Source organism: Mesoplodon bidens, assembly GCF_964165515.1.
Source record: "Mesoplodon bidens genome assembly, chromosome: 10".
In the NCBI taxonomy this organism is placed as follows: domain Eukaryota; kingdom Metazoa; phylum Chordata; class Mammalia; order Artiodactyla; family Ziphiidae; genus Mesoplodon; species Mesoplodon bidens.
This window is the reverse complement of record NC_138172.1, coordinates 6720760-6741629: the sequence shown is the minus strand read 5'-3', so window position 1 is coordinate 6741629 and position 20870 is coordinate 6720760. Positions and strand designations below refer to the sequence as shown.

General features: G+C 49.3%; 1 protein-coding gene across 3 annotated transcripts in view; it reads left to right on the top strand.

Moving 5' to 3' along the window:
- SLC6A11 (solute carrier family 6 member 11) overlaps positions 1-20870 on the top strand; it is a 122202-nt gene that overhangs the window by 42699 nt on the left and 58633 nt on the right. For all 3 annotated transcript variants that reach the window (XM_081247223.1, XM_081247222.1, XM_081247221.1), the window contains exon 6: positions 11434-11568. In XM_081247223.1, coding sequence (XP_081103349.1) covers positions 11434-11568 — 135 coding nt within the window. The remainder of the gene's footprint in view (positions 1-11433; positions 11569-20870) is intronic.

The following is a 20870-nucleotide window of genomic DNA, read 5'->3' as shown; positions in this document are numbered from 1 at the left end:
CACCAGACTCCCCCTTCCAGTGATTTTTTTTTAGGTATCCTGTGGACAAGGACTTGAATTGGGCTCAGCAATCTTTGTGCATGTGGTTGTTCTTCAAGTCTCTTGTCCCCTCTGGACACAGCTTCCCTGCCACCATGCAGATCTTGTTTCTTTCCTAGAGGTGAGGTTCCTAGGCTGAAGCACCCTGTGTGCTGACCCTTCTTGTTCTAAAGAATGTATTCACACAGCACATTCTAGATCAGGACTCCTTGGAGCAACAGGACAGCCTGTTCCCCTTCGAAGCCCAGCTCCAGGAGGACCTCGCTAGCGACACATTGCCACCTGAGCTGCCTCTGTGTCCCTGAGCGCCCACTGCTGCTGTCTCCCGAATGGCCCTTCGTCATGACTGTCACTGTCTGGGTCCGGCTCATTCATCAGCACGATGTCTAAGACCAGCACAGGACCTGGCACCCAGTGGGCTTAATAAATGGCTGGTGAATTGAATTGGACAGAAAGTCCTTTACTTTCAGATGGAGAGGCTCGAGTGAGAGAAGACTGTTTGTGCCGAAAGCCCGTTGTAGACACGTGGGTTTATGTCCTGTTTTATCCCATTCATTCTCACTGGGTTATTGGGGTCAGAATGGGCTCATTCACCAAGTGTTTACAGCTTTCATAGGCCTGAACGAGAAGCACGCAGAGCATGCAAAGATAAGGCCCTCACCCTCAGTAAGGGAGAGGCAGGTGCACGAGAGTGTAGAATGGAAAAGGGCTCAGGAGGAAGGAGAGCTGTTGAGTAAGGGCTGCTGTGCCTGGTGCTGTGTAGACACTGGCTCGTGTAATTCACACCTGCCGTGAGAGGTGGGAACTGTAATCCACATTCCATGGACTTAAGAACCCACGGCTCAGGGACTTCCCTGTTGGTGCAGTGGTTAAGAATCCGCCTGCCAATGCAGAGGACACGGGTTCGAGCCATGGCCTGGGAAGATCCCACATGCTGCAGAGCAGCTAAGCCCGTGCGCCACACCTGAGCCTGCGCTCTAGAGCCCGCGAGCCACAACTACTGAAGCCCGCGCACCTAGAGCCTGTGCTCCGCAACAAAAGAAGCCACCGCAATGAGGAGCCCACGCACCGCAACGAAGAGTAGCCCCTGCTCGTCGCAACTAGAGAAAGCCTGCGTGTAGCAATGAAGACCCAACACAGCCAAAAATAAATTAATTAATTGAAAAACAAAACAAAACGCACGGCTCAGAGGGATTGAGTCAATCTGCTGCATTATTGTCCGCACTTTACAGAAAAGAATATGAAGACGTAGAAAGACAACTTGCCAAAAATCAGCCACATGCATAGAAAGCACCAGAGGCTGGGTTTTGAACTTGGATTTTCTGGAGTCAAGGCCTATCCCGGATCAGTGTGCTGTAGGCTATGGAGGGAGCATTTTGTCCTTCCTGGATGGCCTCATGCTGAGACCTGGAAGATGTAACTGAACTGGTCTTGAAGATTGGCGAGATTTTGGTAAGTAGAGAAGGTGGAAAGGAGCTTCTGGGTGAACAGAAGCAAAGGCTTGCACGTGGGAAAGTGCAGGGTTTGTTCAGGGAACACAGGGAAGTGTGGCGTGTGATGAAGCTGCACTTGAATTCCCCATGGGGCTAGGTAGTAGTTGAGTATCGGCCTTGGAGTTGGATGGATCTGAGCTTGAATCCTACCTTTTTCTAGCTGGGCAACCGTGGGCCAAATACTCTAATTCTGGGTGCCTCCATTTCCACCTCTGTGCAATGGGAATGATAATACTACTTTCTGTCTTTTAGAATTCGATAGCATAAGAGTAAAGCATGTAGAGCCAGCAATAACTACTAGTCCCATCATTATATCATTACTAAGTAACCCCTGATCTTCCATTTCTCCCAAACTGAGCACTTTCCCTCTTGAGCCCTCTGCTTTCAACCAGGATGTCCCTGACTACTAAATAATAAAGCCATGGGATCTCAAGGTTGGAATAGGCCATGGGTGTGGATGATCTTTTTGGTGCCAACCATCAGCAAGAAGAAAGAGTAACACCATTCCCTGGCCTCCTAAGATGTTGGGTTTCTTGCCCACAATGCCCCAACCCTGATGATGAGATTAGATGTTGAGTGAATCCTCTCCTGAACTACCAGGGCTGGAAGTGGCATTTTAGGGTCAATGTCTGAGAAGTCTCTGCAAGTTCCTCTCCATAAGCTGCACGTGAGCCCCCAGCAACCACGTACCCCTCAGTGGGGAGCCCCTGAGCCCCTTCCTCGCTGGGTTCCTGGAGCCCCACAGAGGTTGGTGATGCTCATTGTCCTCAGCTTCTCCAAAAGTCTGGCTTCCCCCTTTGCAGGGCAAGCTTCATCCCTGACATAAACATGTCTGTGATGACACATCTGGGACCCGTCCTTCCCTTCAACTCAGCTTTTGAGTCCCTTCTATTCTTTTACATTGGAATTCTGTCTTAACTGGTCCAGCCTGATAGAATGTCTTCCATTCCATCTCAGCACCCTCGGCACCCTGGCCCCTCAGCTGCTGCTGGAGCTAGGACTTCAGAGGATTCCGTCCATAATGGCCACCATGGCTCACTCCCACTGCCTTCCATCCTTTCTCCTGGAGTCTGGCTGCTACAACTCCTCAGGATGGCTGTGTACACTTCTCTCTGTCCTGATGATTTTTTGTTTTTAATCTCTGAGTCCTGTTCACCCGATTCACCCAGATTTTCCAGGCAATGCATAACCACCTCTTAACACCAGCCTTCCACTGCCACCACGTTGCCAGTCACTCCCTTTGTCAGTAAGGGGATCCCATAGGGATTTTCGGGAGACTCCACTCTGTCCCTCCCCATATAGCTAAGACAGCCTCTCTGTTTGCATTTTTGAGCCCCCAGATATGTTGTTCTTTGCCAGTCAAGGCCACTGGGCTGGAGGGCATTGCGTCTTGACCCAGTGATACCAGCAAAGGCAGTCAGAATCCTTCAGTTATTGAGCGGTCGGTGTCTGTGTCATGTGCTTGGCATGGTGATCTCTAATCTTCACATCGACCTTGGAAACGGGTTATCCTCATTTTACACTGAGGAAGATGGAGGCCCTGGAAGGCTGCAGAGACCTTCTAACCCAGGCACGCACCTTTGTACTTGGTGGTGGGGTCCACACTGTCAGGTCAGTCTAAACTGTGACAGAGAAGGTTGGAACTGTGGATTACCAAGAAATGGTGATCTCTGGCAGGTCTGTTCTAAGTTCTGTTTTACTATGATGGACGGGACCTTTCTGCAGGCTTCCTGACTCTACTTATTCCTATTCCTGGTTGACCCCAGGTGTAGGATGGTCCCTGTCAAGAGTCCATGTTCAGATCCTCAGGTTGTCCTCAGCATCTTCGCTTCATTCTGAGTGGAAAGGAATAGTGTGGATCATCTGGGCAGGTGCATTCACTTAAGGAAAGGTGGCATAGACTAAGATTGGGAGCAGGCCCTACCCACAGTCACAGAGGTAGTCAGGGGTTAGATTCAAGGGTTAGATATTTAGGTTACGTGTTTGACTTTGTTTGTACCTGATTGGCCAGAACGTAGTCACCTGGTCACACCTAGCTGCAAGAGAGGCTGGGAAATGTCTTTATTCTAGGCAGCTATGGATCCAGTCGAAACTTAGGGGGTTTGTTACTGCTGAAGAAGGGAGAGTGGATCTTTGGTGGGGGACAGCTCAGAGTCTCCACCGTTGTGGTGGGTTGGGGACTTAGAATCCAGTTATCCCTCCCTCCCTTGTTGCCTCTCAGTTCTAATCCTGTCCCTTGTCACTTTCCCTCACTTACTCCTCAGCCCAGCTCAGGGCTGATGCCACGTTACCTGGATCCCAAGGCAAGCCAGTGTTTTGGCATATTCTTTTAGGCTCCACACATGTGCTAATGACAAACCACTGTCAAATTAAAACTTTAGCTCCTCATGGAAATGTTGCTGCATTGCTAAAGTACTGTTACCTCCTTGAATAGTGAATACCTTCACTATTTTCTTTTGAAAACATGATTCCCTCCACCTATTTAGAATTTGGTTACTTGCAACAGACAGAATGTTTTTTCTTTGTTTACTGTTTCTGCTACAGTGGTCTAAGAACGCCTCTAAAAATGATGAAGGGGCCAGATGTGTCCATGGCGACCTCCCTTTTCAGATTCTCATTCTCCTGGCACCTTGTTCCTAGAGATCAATAACATCTGCATGGAAGTCACGCCAGACTATTTGGTGCCTGCTGTAGCGTTCTTTCCTAGGAGTTCAGGTAGTGCTGTCTCAAAACCAAAGCTGGGAAAAATCTGTTGGTGTTCAAAACAATGATTCTCTAAGGATTGGATGTTCAGTACCCTGCTTTCCAACCATATGGGATGGGCGGAGGTACCCCAGACACAGAGGCAAACATGGCTGGGGTAGCAGGCAATGATGAGTTGCTGCCAGAAGTCAGGCAAGCTGGGCCCCTGAGGTTAAGGACAGACAGAGGAGCAAACAGGAGTTGAAAACAGGAAGGTATTGTGTCGCCAGGTTTGCAGCAGAGAGCCCAGCACATGTGGTGGAGAGGGCAAACTCCTGATCACTGACAGCTCTGTAACCTGGAACAAGCCACTTCTCTCTCAAGCCTCAGTTTTTTCTTTGTCTGCAGAGTGGGGATAGAACTTATTCAAGTGGTGTTGAGATCAGTTCGAGATACTCTGTGACACATCTCAGGCACCCAGTAGGTGCTCACTAACCTCCGTGTCTTCCAAGCTCCATGTAGCTGGCTCGCGGAAGGTTCAGCCGAAGTCAGGATCAGGACCCTGGAGAGCTCCAGGGAGTCCTGGTCCTTTGAAAAGGGTTGTGCTCTAGACAGGGGTCCCCAAACCCGGGGCCCACGGACCACGCGGCCTGTTAGGAACTGGTCTGCACAGCAGGAGGTGAGCAGTGGGCGAGCGAACGAGCGTAGCTTCATCTGCTGCTCCCCATCGCTTGCATTTACCACCTGAACCATCTCCACACACCCCCCGCCCCCCCAACCCCACACACACACTGCCCCCCCTCCACCCCGGCCATCTGTGAAAAAATTTTCTTCCATGAAACCGGTCCCTGGTGCCAAAAAGGTTGGGGACCACTGCTCTAGGAAACACTGCAGTTGCTGGGATGGATCTCAGCTTCATCCATCCTGTCCTTCTCACAAATAGGGGAAGTGTTCTTTCTCCTGGCGGTCCACAGGGTGATTTTAGTAATATGTGAGCCCAGATTAAAGAACATCCCATCACATAATGAGACAGTATTCCCTTTTCATGTGTCTGAAGGCAAAAGGTGCAGTAAGCTGGCTTATTTTTTAGCACCTCTCTGACACTTGCTCCTCTTGCCTTTGAACTAAGAGAGAACACAGCTCAGACTCAGAACCTTTAGCTAGAATTTAATCACATTTTATCTTCATTGCATTTATTTTTGCATTTATCTTCTATTTGTGGTAAGAGATAATGGTTTTCAGTTTATCGTGGCAGTTTACAGTTTTCTTATTACATAATATTTTTTAATGTAAAAGAGCATATTGATTTATAGAAAATATTAAGTAAATAATGCAGAGATGATACACGTATGTGGCAAAAAAAATTGGGAAGATGGTAAGAGTGATTCCAGTTTGGATTAGTTCACCCCCCGCCTCATTGTCGATGGTAAAATGCCAGCCCAGGGAGAGTATGGAACTTGCCCAAGCTGCTCAGCAAACTGTACCTTCTGACCCTGCGGTCTTGGGTCCTTGCCCCAACACCACCCTGCTAGCTCAGTGCCTTTTGAACAATGCTCAGCTTTCCAATTGACTCCATTATCCTAGAAAACTTAGGGAGGAGCAGCCCTTCTTCAACTTTCGTGGCATTCTCAGTGATCGGACCGTCCCCTCCCCCTAGGAAATAAATAGCTTTGTCCTGGAAGTAGGGAGAAAACACCCCACAATTCCAGTATTGGAATGCAAATGAGCAATTAGAGTCAATTAAAACAGGATACAGTATAATTACCACCAATTGTGCTAACCTTTATATTCAGTAGGACTTGACCTGCTAAAAGGAAATTAAACAATAGTAAAACAAAAAATAAAAAAAAACCCAACACAACCTCTTTCTGAACCAAAGGGTGTGCTTTGGTCAGGAGTCTCCTTTCAGAGGCCTGAGAGGTCTGACAGCTGAGACCCTCCTTCCCCCACACCCACCTCTCTGGGTCCTAACCACCACTGGCAGTGGCCAGGAACAGCCAGGCTTGATGGTACCTTGTCAGTGACCTTATTATGCCCGTAACCAGACCCTGCATAATTTAGCATAATGCCTGAGCCCTGCTTGGCTCCCTTCCAGACAGATCCTAGGGCCTCAGACATCTTGAAACTGAACTTTGCACCTGAACTTCCTTGCCCTCCATCATTGGACTGGTCTGTCTTTTAAAGCCACATCTCCTGTGGTTTCCTTATTTATGAACACTCCCTAAAATCCGATGCAATTTTCTGAACCCCATTTTATGTGATTCTAACATTTCACATGGACAAAGCACAAGAGCTATTCTGAAGACCTGCATTCTTACCTCGGGGTCCAGATATCAGGCTACTGATTTGTTTCTCTAACAAATATTTATTGAGCACATTGTATGTACCTTATGCCAGCCTGGGCACTGTGGATACAGCAGAGAATGTAAAAGACCCAACTCCCTTTTTCTGTGGAACTTACATTTTAGAAATGTTAAACTTGCAAGACAATAAAACAGCTGACAGAGAACAGCTACGGTGCCGGGCAGATGCTGGCGTGACTGGGGGATGGATGTGGGGTGAGGGTCAGGGAGGACGTGGCAGACAGGCGTGGTTTATAGTGAAGAGGGTGGCTCCTGACGTAAGACTGAGGTACTTCAAACCCACCACCGGGGGCCTCCCTGCCTGATGTGGACAGTAGATTGGACGATATCGCAGCTGGAAGGCAGGGCCCCTGGCTTTGAGGAGTCCTCAGCCCTGTGGGGATTCAGGCGTACCCAGGACTAACGCCTTGGGTGGCCCAGGAGCCGGGGATGGACGTTCTGGACAAAGGGAGGCATGAAAAGGCAGGGAGGTCTGAAGGAGGCCTGGCATGCGCCCCAGCAGCGAGGAACCTGGCACAGCGAGAGCGGAGTGGTTGGGGGAGGGGTGGAGACCGATGGAGTCACACAGCAAGTTGGGGCAGCGCCAGGGTTGGAGCACAGGGTCCCTGACGTGAAGCCCAGCCCTTCGCTCTGTATCCCACGACCCTGAGTGAGAGACTGGGAGGTGGGCTCAGGAGCAGGAAGACACAGGCCAGCTTCTTATTTTAAAAACTTGGGCTACGGAATGGGGCTGTCACATGACTGAGAAGAAAGGTGATGAAGGGCCCTGACGATGAGGATGAAGGCAGGGTGTCATTTCAGAGTATAGCTGGAGATCAAGTTGACAGGACTGGATGCTCCTGCTGGGGTGTGAGGGCAGCCTCGGTGAGGCTGACTGCAGCCTGAGCACCCGCAGGACAACCTGGAGGTGCCTAGACATCCCAGGGGACCAGATCTGTGCTCATTTCAGGCTGGTTCCATACCTTCCCCGCCTGAATCAGCTCTCCTGTTCCTGCTTAGCCTTGGAGACCCAGCTCCAACCCCGCTGTCACGGCCAGGAGAAGGCCAGAGCCCTTCCTGGAGACCCTCCAACCTGTCTCTCTAGCCTCCTTTCCCGGTTTCACGCTACTGTGGTGGGTTCATGACCCTAGACACCTCATCCGTGTGCACACATCCAGCAGTGCTTGAGCACAGCACCTGGTCTCACCATTCTGAGGGCTGGGACTAAGGACCTGCAGTGGATGGTGAAGGCATGAGTGAAAAATGGACTAGAGCAAGGGGAGCAGGTAGCGGGTTCTTCCCAGCTGATAATGGGGGTGCCTGGAGTCCCATGCGGAGGGTTCTGGGGCCACATCCAGGCTTAGCTGCAGGGTATCATAATCAGCTAGTGATGTCTGGCATGGGCACAGGAGGGAAGTGGCACCATGTGTACCATTTACGTTCAGGTTCTCAATAACAAGGTCTGTACTGTTTGGACAGTCTACAGCTGCTCTTGGGAAAAATCAAAGGTGATATGCACGTGTCTAGGATGGCTGAGGGTAGAGACAGATTGCAAGGGGCTTTTAGGAGAGCTGGGCCAGCAATGCATCTCAGTTTTCATACTGCTCTCCACTTGCGTGCATTACATAACGATCCTCCCGAACCACCTTTTGTACCCTGGCTCCAGGCTCTCCAACATCAGCTTACAAGGGGATTGTTCTAGCTAACGCCTGACACCCAGTGGTTTCATTTTGGCAGGCTGACTCGTCCGCACTGTGGTCTTCGGGCAATTTACCTGAATATTTTATTTCCCTTATGGTTTTACAAAATGAGCATAAAAAGGAGGGTGTGGGTGCCAGTGGAGAGAGTGGAGTTCTCCTAAATGTCATATTAGAAGCAGAGCATCCATTTAGAACTCTGAACATTGGAATTGATTCAGAATAATCATCAGCCACTTAATAAATCCTGCCCATGTGCTGACTGAGGAGCAGTCTGCTCTGTGTACCGCCAGGGGCATGGCAGGCTGCGTGTGGCCAGGTGATGGATGACCCCTGATGACACACCAGTGGCCCAGTCCTCTCACCACAGACCAGACAGAGCACAACCAGCACATTTAGTCACATCAGGATGGTCCCATAGATGAAGGCCAAATGTCTATGATTTTCGTTTGTTCTTATGTTTTACAGGATAACATCTTTTTCCCTAAATTTTGTGAGCATTGGGGGTTAAGCTCCAGAAATATCATTAATCAGGTCCTGGGCATTTTGGATAATTAATCTTCTGCCATACAACAGAGGCAAAAGTGGAAATTATACGGTGAGAGCAATAGATTTTCGCCTTCCCAGCTTCATAGACATAAGCTGGTTGATTAGGGAGGTTCATTTTGAAGGAGGAGAATCAAGCATTTGTATGAAATGCTGAAGATCTATGATAGATTGTGCCTACAAAGCTAAGGGAAGTGGAGATTTTATAGCAATCTTAATTAGCTCTCTGGGCAGGAACCACCAACATTTACTGTTTACTGGTCTCTAATTTATTAGTAGTAGTAGTAGTATTACTAGTATTGTCTACTGGTCTGTAGTTATATATTTGACTTGCTTTCAACTTCTTTGGATTACCATATATGTGACAGCAAGAAATTGTTTGTATTGATTATATGCCTTGTCGACTGAGCCAGTGGTTGATCTGGGAACATGGACATAGAAATTTGTGGGGCAGAGTTGTGGGTGGCCTGAGGTGGGTGCCATCATGGTAGGTTAGGAACAGTGTCTGGATGAGATCATCCAGCCTTCCAGGTTGTGCTGGCAGGACCCATGGACACCACCCCCTGCTGGTTCTTATTTCCTATTGTTCAGGCTGAGTTTAAATCCCTGCATTGTCACTTACCAACCAAATGACTTAACTTCTCTGAGAGTCACATCTGTAAAAATGGGGAATATAACACTGAATTTGCATGGCTGTCGTGGGAGTCACATATACAGCTTCATGGTTGATTGCATGACCTTGAAGTCAGACAGGCCTCGTTGTGAATCTGACATCTGACATTCCTTAGCAGGGCCATCCTAGGTGAGTGAGCAGTGACCTCTCTGACATTCCTCATATCTAAAAAGACAATAATCATAACTATCTGAAGAATGAATGTCTGGTGTGTGGAAGTGATGAATAAACATAGCAGTTTCTGTCGTCATGTGTAAAGTGCGCAGCATATAGTAGGATTTCATTCGTTCCTTCTTCCTTCCGTCTCCATTTCCCATGTCCTGAACTCCTATTCATCCTTTACGGGATGACACCTGGGTCACGTCCTTGGAGAAGCCCTCTCTTGACTACCCCTGAGATTAGCTACTCCCTTCTCTGTGCTCCACCATCCTTTGCATTCCCCTGATTACACAGTGCATTAGTTATCTACCTACATACACGCCTGTCTTTTCTGTCAGTGGGAAGCCTCTTGAAACAGAAACTTTCATCCTGTGACTCCCATTCATTCAGGAGTCTAGCTCAGTGTTCAGTACAAGGGAGTGTTTAGGGTGTGTGAGTGAATGAGTGAGTAAATAAATAAATGAGTGGAGTGAAGGCCTGAGCCACTAGTGAAAGAAACCCTGCATTGCAAAGGGGTGAGAGGCTCCAGAGTGATGGAGGGATTAAGATCTTAGGTCCTCGAGCACAGCTTCTGTACTTGAGGAATCTGAGCCTCTGGACCATCAAAAAGCTGGTGCACGTATCTGTGAAAGTGTACATTTGGGGGAAAAGGGGGAGAGGGTCCATAACTGTCATCAGATTCTCAGAAGTGTCTGTGGCCCCCAAATATTAACAAGTTGATGCTCTAAATAGGTGGAGGAATGAAGTGATTGGAGGAGAGCATGTGACGAGGGAGAAAAAATAAGACCAGGAGGGGACACTGAGTCCTGAGGGCACCTTAGGTAGAACAGGAACTCCTGTGGTCTGTCAAGGTGTTGCTGTTTCCTTCTGTGCAGCTCTTGTTCAAGGAAGCTTAGGGAAGATTTCGTTTCTTTCACTGCCTTGATTCTTGCACAGAATCCATGGGCTGCAAGGGTCTCTCAGGTTCATTGGGTCCAATCGCTTGCTTCCAAGCAGACCAAGCAGAAATGATTCCAGGAAAACACTGGGTCTTTCCCACCCTAAACAGCTCCCCATCCTCCTGTCCCCCTCCCATTCCCTCCTCTGTTTTATCCTCCTCTCTCCTCTCCTCTCCATCTTTGGCTATGAAAACTTGATTTTCATTAAGAGCAGTGATGTTCAAAAATGTGGGTCTTGGGGCTTCTCTGGTGGCACAGTGGTTGAGAGTCCGCCTGCCGATACAGGGGACACAGGTTCGTGCCCTGGTCCAGGAAGATCCGGAGCGGCTGGGCCCGTGAGCCATGGCCGCCGAGCCTGCGCGTCCGGAGCGTGTGCTCCACAACGGGAGAGGCCACAGCAGTGAGAGGCCCGCGTACCGCAAAAAAAAAAAAAAAAAAAAAATGTGGGTCTTGACCCATTAGTGAATTGTGACATGAATTTAAAGGGCCATGACCAGTTTTTTAAAAATGACACAGTATGATAGAAAATATTAGAGTGTATCACACATGTGAGATGAGCATGAGTTGGTGAAACTTCCTGTTTCAGCTCTATGTGTGTATGAGTTGTGATATCGTATATATTTCTTTCTTCCGTTCTGGTCAAAAAAAGATTGGAAAGCACTGATACAGCACCACTGTGGGCTCTCAGGAGATGCTCACCGCAAGACCCAGCCTTGAGCGGGTGGGTGAGAGAACAGGCTGTGTGAGGGCTCACTTCTTACCGCTGCGCTGGGTGGCCCTTTGCTGCCGGCAAGAAGTTAGGGGCCTGCCACGTTGCCCGCCACCGTCACTCCTTCTTGATCCTCTCCTCTCCTCTCCTCGCAGGTGGTGTACGTCACCGCGACCTTCCCCTACGTCATGCTGCTGATACTCCTGATCCGGGGGGTCACGTTGCCCGGGGCCTCCGAGGGCATCAAGTTCTACCTGTACCCCGACCTCTCCCGGCTCTCCGACCCACAGGTAAGAGTCGCTGGCTCCGTGCACAGCCACCCTCCACCTCTGGGAAGCCTTCTACACGGAGACTCAACGACCCTTGGGAGGGAAGTCTGTGGCCCCTTCTCAGAATAATACTTTTCAATGCATAAATTACATACACAGGGAATCAAATAAATTGAAATACAATCACCAAAACATGAAAAATAGACAGATTTGTGACATGGTAAGGTAGCAAGATCCAGCACGAGGTGAATAATTTCCATGATTTCAAAGTAGTGATGAGCATACACGATATTTGGAGAACTCTGTACCGTGATATGAAAATATCTGGGATTTCTACCGATTACAGTACTGTGGTCTGTTGCCTGCCTTTGTAATTGAAAGAAATGCTAAATTTCAGTTAGAGGTCATTTAAAATAAAAATACACTTTTTTCTCCACCTAAGAACACAGATCTCTGCAGGCGTGCTTCTCTGAGAGAAACTGGGTCTTTGTTGGTGATTTTCTTTGCGGGGGTAGGTCACAGAAACAAAGTAACTGGTGACCTGGCTAAGCTGTCAGTTGTCTTTGGAAAGGCATCAGCTGTTCTGAATTCTGGGTAGAACTGTTCATGCCGAAGCCTCTCCAGGTGGGTAGGGGTGGTGTGCCTGGGGGGTGTGTTAGACAACAGATGAACGCAGCATCTTAGGGGCCCAGGTCTTCTCAACCTCCACTACTTGTTAGAAACTCCTGGGGAGCTTTTGAAAATCCTGATTCCCACCCAGAGCGCAACCCATACCATTGAAAACAAACTCTCTGGGGGTGGGTCTCAGGTCTCAGTGTCTTTTAAAGGCCCCCTGGCAATTCCAATGTGTGAAATAACATACTCAACAGATATCTCAGTGGGTGAAGAGGCGCTCGTTTTTCTTTGAAAACAAACACAGATCGTGCAGTAGAGTGTGGGATCTGCATTCAGCTGATCACGAGGCTTGCAGGAGATGTCAGGTCTTCTGTCTCTGGCTTGCGGCCACCCCCTATTAGGAGAATGGGGGTGTGAGGAGTGCTGGTTCGCGCAGCTCAGCTGTAGCTCATTACGGTGGGTTCAGGTGGATGGCGGCTGGGCCCGTGTGCTCATTTCTGTCTCAGTTTGCCCCGCCGTGAGGGCCCCGAGGCTCAGGCCCCAACAGCAGCAGCCTGAGCTGCAAGCAGAATCCCAGGAAGAAGGAAATTAGCTCCTGATGGCTGGCTTCACTAACTCCAATGTCTGATGCCAAAGGCTCAGTTGAAGAAGCAGTTTTGGAAAACAGATTTCCAAAATCACTGGTCTGTGCATTTTTGTTAGGTCCACAAATTCTGCCTTGATCCAGGATGGCTGTCCTGTTCTCTCCTCTGCCCACCGGCTTCCTTCTCCTGGTCCTCAGGGCTGGCCAGTCCTGAGCATCTCCCAGAGTTTCCAAACCTGGCTGATCCTCAGAACACCTTGGCACATGCTGAAATGCATTTTCTCAGGGGGCTGAGATGGCACCTGGGCATCTGTGTCATTAAGAAGCTTCAGAGGCCATTCTGATGATCAGAAAAGTTTGCAAAAACCCAACTGGTACCTACAACGTTGGAGCCCTACACATAGATAGACACGTGTGCACACTCAGACACACCCACCTCCACACGCAGAATAGAAGTGAGGCCAGGCGGTTCCCCATTCAGACCACCTGCCCTGATCATCCCAGTTTCCTACCGGATCTTTCCTTTAGGTCTCTGGGTCCCAGGCCAGCACGTATCGGCAAGGCTGTTCTATGGAGCGGCTGCTTGGAGTGGTGGAAAGCACACAGGGCTGGGAGTCAGGACATGGATTCTTCCTCTGGTTCTGCCACTGGTCCTGAGTGACCTTCGACAAGTTCCTTCTCTCTTTCTCCTTCTGGGCCTCATTTCCCCGCTGATGACATGAAAGGGTGAATTCAGTCAATGGTTTTCAAAGTAGATTTGGAGAGCCCTGAGTTTTCCATGAGCATGAGTCGGCAAACTATGACCTGCACGCCAGATTCAGCCCTCTGCCCATTTTTATAAATAAGGTCTTATTGGAACATGGCCATGGTATTATTTTTTTTTAACATATTGTCTGTGGCTCTTCAAAGGCAGAACTGGGTGGTTGAGGCAGAAACCATATGACCCCCTGTATCAAGGGTTCCAAGACCTCCCCCCATCACCACCCCACATTCAGTGATTTATTAGAAGGGCTTGCGAGACGTAGAAGAAGTTATTCTCTTGGATTTGGTTTATTTCCATCATCAGTGGCAGAAAAAGACACATCAGGCAGAGTCTGGAGGAATCCACACCAGGCGTAGAGCAGTCTCTCCCCTTGCTGCCGGGAGAGGTTGCACAGAACGTCCTCCTTCTTCCAGTATCGAAATGCGGCAGCACGTGGGCAGCACTTCTGCCCAGAGGAGACTGCTCTGGACTTGGAGTCTGGGTTTTTAATGGGGGCATTTTATTAAGTGCATGATCGATCACAGTTCTCTGGATTCCACACCCCCATCAGGAAAGCAGGCATTCACTGTAAATTGCATTGCTTGTATGGACAGTCCAGGCAGGCTGGTCCAGCAGAATTGAGTGCCCCAGGCATGTGGACAACTGCATCACTTGGCATCATAGGGAATGTCGTAGCAGAGTTCCCAGACACCAGGGCAAGCCATGCCTCCTGGAGAGCAGCATCAGGCCTGCTATGGTAACGCTTTCCTGCACACCTGCAAAACATTAAATATTTACTGTTTGGCCTCTTCTGGAGAAAGTCTGCTGACCCCTGAGTTGAAGAACCTTCAGACACCTGTGAGGGGAAGGTTGATGGGCTCTGACCCCCACCTGATCCCCCCCACTCCATCCTTGTTGCCCTCTGCCTCTACTGCCACCAGCCTCATTCAGGCCACCACCATCTCCCATTTGACAACTACAGAAGCCTCCTAACTGGTCTTCCAGAAGTGGCTCTTAACCCTTCTAGGCTACTTCCCACCCAGCAGCAGAGTGATCTTTTTGAAATATAAATCTGATGGGCACCTCTTTGTTTAAATCCATTCTGGGATTCCCTGTGGTCTTTGGAATAAGATCCAAGTGGAGGGGCCTCTAAGGTCCTCCGTGAGCTGCCTCCTTGCTGCATCCCCCATCACTCTCCTCCTCTATCATTCCAGACCTTAGAATTCCAGATTTGGGGCTCCTTTCTGCCCCAGGACCTTCGCACATGCTGTTTCTCCACTGGGAACACTCTTTCTCCCCGAGACCCTCCTTCCCCACCTTGCCTGAACAACACGCAGTCACCCTTTAGGATTCAGTTTAAACATTATTTGGTCAGGCAAGTCTGTCCCAACTGCCAACCATGCACCCCTGGACTGACTTTCCAAAGCACTTATCATGTTTGTGGTGAAATAATCACATATATATGTCATATATGTATGACCTGTATGATTTATTTATTTTCCATTTATTTGCAACAGATATTTACTGAGTGCCTACTCTTGTGTCAGAGATTATTATAGGTATTAGGCATATGGAATTAGACAGTGGACAAAAGAGTGATCCCCACCCCGTGGAATTTATATGCTGGCTGGGGAATAAGGCAGTAAACAAAATCAAGTAAAAGATGCCATCCATTAGAGGGTGGCAAGAACCATGGAGACAAAGTATGGATGTGGGGAAAGAGTGCTGGGGAAAAGCGCTGTGATTCCCAACAGGTGGCCAGGAAGGGCCTCTCTAAGAAGGCACCTTGGAAGCTGGGTCTTTATCTGCCTTGCCCACCACTGTGTCCCTAGGCCCTGGAAAGCTCAGTGCCTGGTACATAATAGCTCAGTAAACGTTTGCTGAATGAATATAAGAGCCAGAGCTATTGTGGTTTTTAAAGAAAGATTTTGTTGCTTTAGCAAGAAGTCTAAAAACCTCCAGCTCACCAGATCTGTGAGCTGTAATGTTTTTTGTTTCTCTCTCAGTAATGGCCAGAAAATGGATATGTTTGTGTGTGTCTCCACCAAAAAGCAATAGTCATAGCTGATTGTCTGGACAGAGATACGGATAGTGACCCCAAAGGGTAAGGAAAACAAAACTCCAGGTAGCTAGTGTTTTTTGGAAGCTGGGGTGTGTTGCAGGAACGGCTCAGCATGTCTGGAAAGGGAGGTGGGAGCAGCCCTGAACCTGCTCTTGATGTGCTCTGGGGGCTGAAAGGCAGGCAGTGGAGTGTACAGTCATGATGAGTCTGCATAAGGGTTTTGATGGCTCCTCAAACTTTGGAGGCTGGTGTATCACGCAAAGCTTGTCTCCTTGTGGAGAGGGAGGGCAGCATCTGAGCAGGTCAGTAGAATCACAATGCCCCAGCTGGAATGTCTACTCGACAGATAGAGAGATCCAGGTCAGAGAGGCTGAGCCACTTGCCTGTGGCCACACAGCCGCTTAGCAACCCAGTGAAGACTTAGAGCCCAGGGTTCCTGGGTTCTGGGAAGGACAACTCCTAAATAAAGGGAGTTGTCTTAAGAAGAAAACAGATCCACACTATCCAGTAACAACTGTTCCCATTTGTACATATTCCAGACCATGAAGAAGCAGAGGCCACTGGTTTTGATTCCTACTCTCCCGTTATTGGAGATGTAGCCTCAAGCAAGGTTCCTCACCTCTCTGGGGTGAGTCCCCTCTTTTCTAGAATGAGGATGCCAGGCTGTACTTGCCTGCCCCATCAGATGACCATGAAGGTCTAGGATGATGGCCCAGCCGTGGAGGAATATTCTTTTCCTTTTATAGTTATGTACTTATTTTAATGTGCATTAGAAAAAAATCTGGGATATCAACCAAATCAAAATACACACACACACACACACAGAGTTGACCCTTGAACAACACAGGTTTGAACTGTGTGGGTTCACTTATACATGGATTTTTTTTTTTTTTCAGTAAATGCTACAGTACGATGTGTGGTTGGTTGAATCTCCGGATGCAGAGCCCCAGACACAGAGGGCCGACTACGGGACTTGAGCATCTGCAGATTTTGGTTTCTGTGTGAAGTCCTGGAGCCAGTCTTCTGAAGATACTAAAATCCACAAATCCTCAAGTCCCTTACTGTTGGCCCTCCATATCCACAGGTTCTGCATCTGCAGATTGGACCAACCACAGACCATGTAGTATTTTCCATCTGCAATTGGTTGAATCCGAGGATGTGGAACCCGTGAATACAGAGGCCTGACAGTGTACACACTCACATGTATATATGTGACACCCCTCCCCACAACCTCACACACATACTCTGAAGGGTAATTTGGCAAGAACTTTGAAAACCAGGAGTGAGCATAGGCTGCCACCCAGAACATCCCTTATGTGTACATAAGGAGGCATGCACATAGAGGTTTGCTAAAAAAAAAAAGAAATAGTTTATCATAGGAAACATTGGAAATAAATATCCATCAAATAATGAGTGGTAAAAAAAAAAATATATATATATATATATTTGTGTGTGTGTGTGTATATATATGCATGATAAAATAAACAAGGTTAATTTTTTTTATTTTGCAAATTATGTTTATTATCTTGTCATAACATTCTTTTTTTTAACATCTTTATTGGAGCATAATTGCTTTGCAGTGTTGTGTTAGTAAGGCAGTATTAAATAAATATTAGAACAAACGTGGACATGGCAAAAATAGTGCAAGTGAAAGGTTGTTGGCTGAAGTTTGGGCCACAGCCGGGGCTGGAGGGACATCTGGGTAGCGTTAGGACTTGAGGTGGCCACATGCTCCCGCTCAACACGAGAGGCCAGCTCTCACAGTTAGAGAAAGCTGGTCAGAGAGCGGCTGGCTGGAAATATTTTATCAGGAGGTCAGTAAAAGCCTGGGTCTTGTGTCTCTTGGTAGTGTTCTCCTTTTAGCAAGTCCAGATTTTTTTTCCTGAATAATCATCTTAACTTAGTTTCCCATTTGTACTTCAAATTGCACCGAGAAGGAAAGTTCCTGGAAAGTGTCACTCGGTCTAGTTGTTTGGCTGCTCTCGGAGTGTAAACACGCTTGTTTCGTGGGGATGATCTAGAAGTTGCAGTGTTCAGGCTGTGAGAGACTCAAGGGTTGATTCTGGAGCCACCTGGGTGGAGAGCTGGGAAGGAGAGGTGATGGGGACAGGTGAGCCACAGGGAGGTCATTGGTCCCCTGGGCTGCTCCATCTGGTCCCTGGGGAGTAGGGGGTGGTCAGTGATCTCAGGTGCACTGAGGGGTCAGCAGGGGGTGAAGCGAGCACTTGGTTGGGGGGTCCTTCCTGATCTGCAGACCGCACGAGGACAGGCATCCCGATGGTCCTGTGTACCACTCATCTGTCACCAGAGCCTGGCAAAGCCGCACCTTCCGTTATTCCAGATGCTCGTTGCGTGAACCTATGTGCCAGACGTCAGTGTGTAGAATGAGTAAGACCCCCCCTTCCCCGCAGGGGGAACCACAGTCTGGCGTAAGAGGGCAGAGTCACCCCTCCTCGCCTGAGTTCCTGTCCCTGTAAGAAGAGGGACTGGGTGAGATCGCAGCTTCCTTCCAGTCAGTTGAGAAGAATGTGGCAGCTTGTTACTGATAACCGTCCTTGTGCCAAAGCCAGTGCATGATTCAGCCTTTTGTACATACATCCAAGGGGATGGGAAGCGGCTGCCCTCTTGCCATGCCTTTCCCTCTCATGCCTTCCAGAGGCTTACTTGGTGGGGGCCTCAGCGGCGGGGGGTGCTGATGGCTGAGGCTGCACGCGTTAGAACCCCTAAATCTCCTGGTCTCTCCTGCAGCCTGAGGCACCGGCCCTGTCCTGGGGCTCCAGTGATAACTGGGGGGCTGCACATTACCATCAGAGCTTCACTTCTCTGCAGACATGTTGGGGGTTCCCGGAAGTCTTGGGCCTGGGGTGGGGGGGGTGCCCATGCAGGTCATCCGGGGGAGGGGAGGCAGTGACCCACAGGAGAAAGACGGTCCCCAGGGTGCCTTCCCGCCCCATAGGACGCTCTTCTCCCGGCATCCGGACCAGACCGAGGAGGAGCTTAGACGCAGCTCTGCAGCCTCCCCAGGATCCAGCACCTCTATTAACTCCAGGTCCGGGCCCAGCTCCCCTACCCTCCTGCTTACAAGGGGCTCAGACACGCCTATCTGCTGTGTCATTTACATTTACAAAGGGACACAGGGAGCCTCACTGGTGCAAAGCTCTGGACCCCAGCTCTGCGGGGCCTTGGACAAGGGAAAATTCCCTTTGAGGGACCCTCCTCGCCCCTCTGGGCTTGTGTGGCAGGGATTCTCCATCAAAATTGATTGTCGGTCCGGCTCGGGGAGTGTTCACAACAGCCGCCTCTTCCTGTCTCCCAGCTAGTGAAGCAGGAGAGAGAACCCCAGAAAGCAAAAGCAGGTAAAGAGCTAAGTTGTGGGAGCCTGGGAGCTGGGAGAACACCTTCCTCACAGGAAAACGCGGGGTCGAGAGAGCCATGGCAGTTGTTTCCAGGTCTAAAAGGCTGTAGTGTCCGTGAGGGCTTCCCGACCACCTGGTTTAAAACCGCAGCCCCCTTCCACCCTCCACGCATTCTGCCCACCTTCCCAGCTTTGGTTTCTCCCTGACACTTGCCAACATTCAGACGTCGTTCATTGTGTGTCACTGTCCTCCACACGCTACAGTGTAGGCTCCATGAGCGAGCGCAGGTGACTGATCTCTTTCGTTTGCTGTAGAACTCCAGCCCCCAGAACTGTGCCTGCCCCACAGTACACACTCGATAGTTTTTGAATGAGTGAAGGAAGGACGATTCCCACCAGAGCCTGTGTGACTTTGCATTACGGTAACGTAGCACACATTGTGGTTGGGGGTCTGCTCTCCAGAGAGAGGGGTTTTCAGTGCAGTGGAATCTGATGTCGAGGGAAAGAAATTTGAGACACTACTGCCCTTGAGCTGCTAGACGGCCTTCAGCCCATCCCTTTACTTCTCTGGGCTCAAGGCGCTCACCTGTCCATCCAGGTATGACTATCTACTGCACAGAGTAGCCGTGAAGCCAGTGCGCCTGGGAATGCAAACACACTTCTAGTTTTCAGTTTGGGTGCCCGGCACATAGGAGGGCGCCGGGAAGTCGACAGTGTTCCTCATTCTGTGTCCACGCCACTGGCACTGGCCAGGGCAAGCCTAGGCCTCACAGCCCAAAGCGGAGGCCTTGAACTCAGAACTGAGAGCTTTTATCATGGCTTCAGTAAATTAAGTTTCTCGTCAAGCCCTTGAAGCTACACAGCAACTCGCCGCCTTTGTCCCCTGGCAATTTGCATTCCGTGGTCTGTTATAACTTTCTAAACATCTATTTGTCTTCTCTGTCAGCCCTGTGTTCTCTCTGAAGTGTGAAGTGCTTCCACTCCATTTTTTTTTCCCTCAAATTTTTATTTTCTGCCTTTTCAGTATTTGGGGAGCCGAGGGGCTCTTGCAGGAAATCACATTTTCCCTGCCCCAGATTCCTCTTCATTGTGTTTCAAGTGTGTGTTTTCAGGGCAAGAATAGAAAAACCTGTCACAGATCCACGTCGTGGGGTCTGCTTTCCCAGGGCGTGTACAAGTTCCCCAAGTCAGCCTCCTCTCTGGAGGGAACTGGAGCCTGTAGCTAAGGTGTCAGATCCTGGGGATGGGGTCCAAGGATGCCCAAACAGTGAGAGCCCATAGAACACCAAATCTATCCCCCTCCCCACCCCAAAGGAGGGCACATCAGGGAAAACAAGACCCTGGGTTAAAACCCTACCTGCTTACCCAGCTGGGACGAAGTGAGAGAGTGGCATGGACGTATATACACTCCCAAACGTAAAATAGATAGCCAGTGGGAAGCAGCCGCATAGCACAGGGAGATCAGCTTGGTGCTTTGTGACCACCGAGAGGGGTGGGATAGGGAGGGTGGGAGGGAGGGAGACGCAAGAGGGAGGAGATATGGGGACATATGTAAATGTATAGCTGATACACTATGTTATAAAGCAGAAACTAACACACCATTGTAAAGCAGTTATACTCCAATAAAGATGTGAAAAATAAATAAATGAATAAATAAATAAAAGAAAACCCTACCTGATGAACCTCAGGGATGGGACCATGGAATTGCTTCCACCTGTTGGCAGTGTACTCTGATTCCAGGCAGGGACCCAAGGGAAAATGGGCCTCTTGGCTGTTGGACGTTCAAACCAATATTTACAAAATTGATGTCGACTCAGAGACATTGGATGTGTTTTGGAAAAGATTACAAACCTCACTGACATGGGGGTTGCAAACCTCACGCCATGGGACTGAAAATCCCCCAAGGTCTCCTTTCGGTACGTTTGATTCTGGGTTAGGGTCACTGCTCCACCATGCTGGTTTGTTT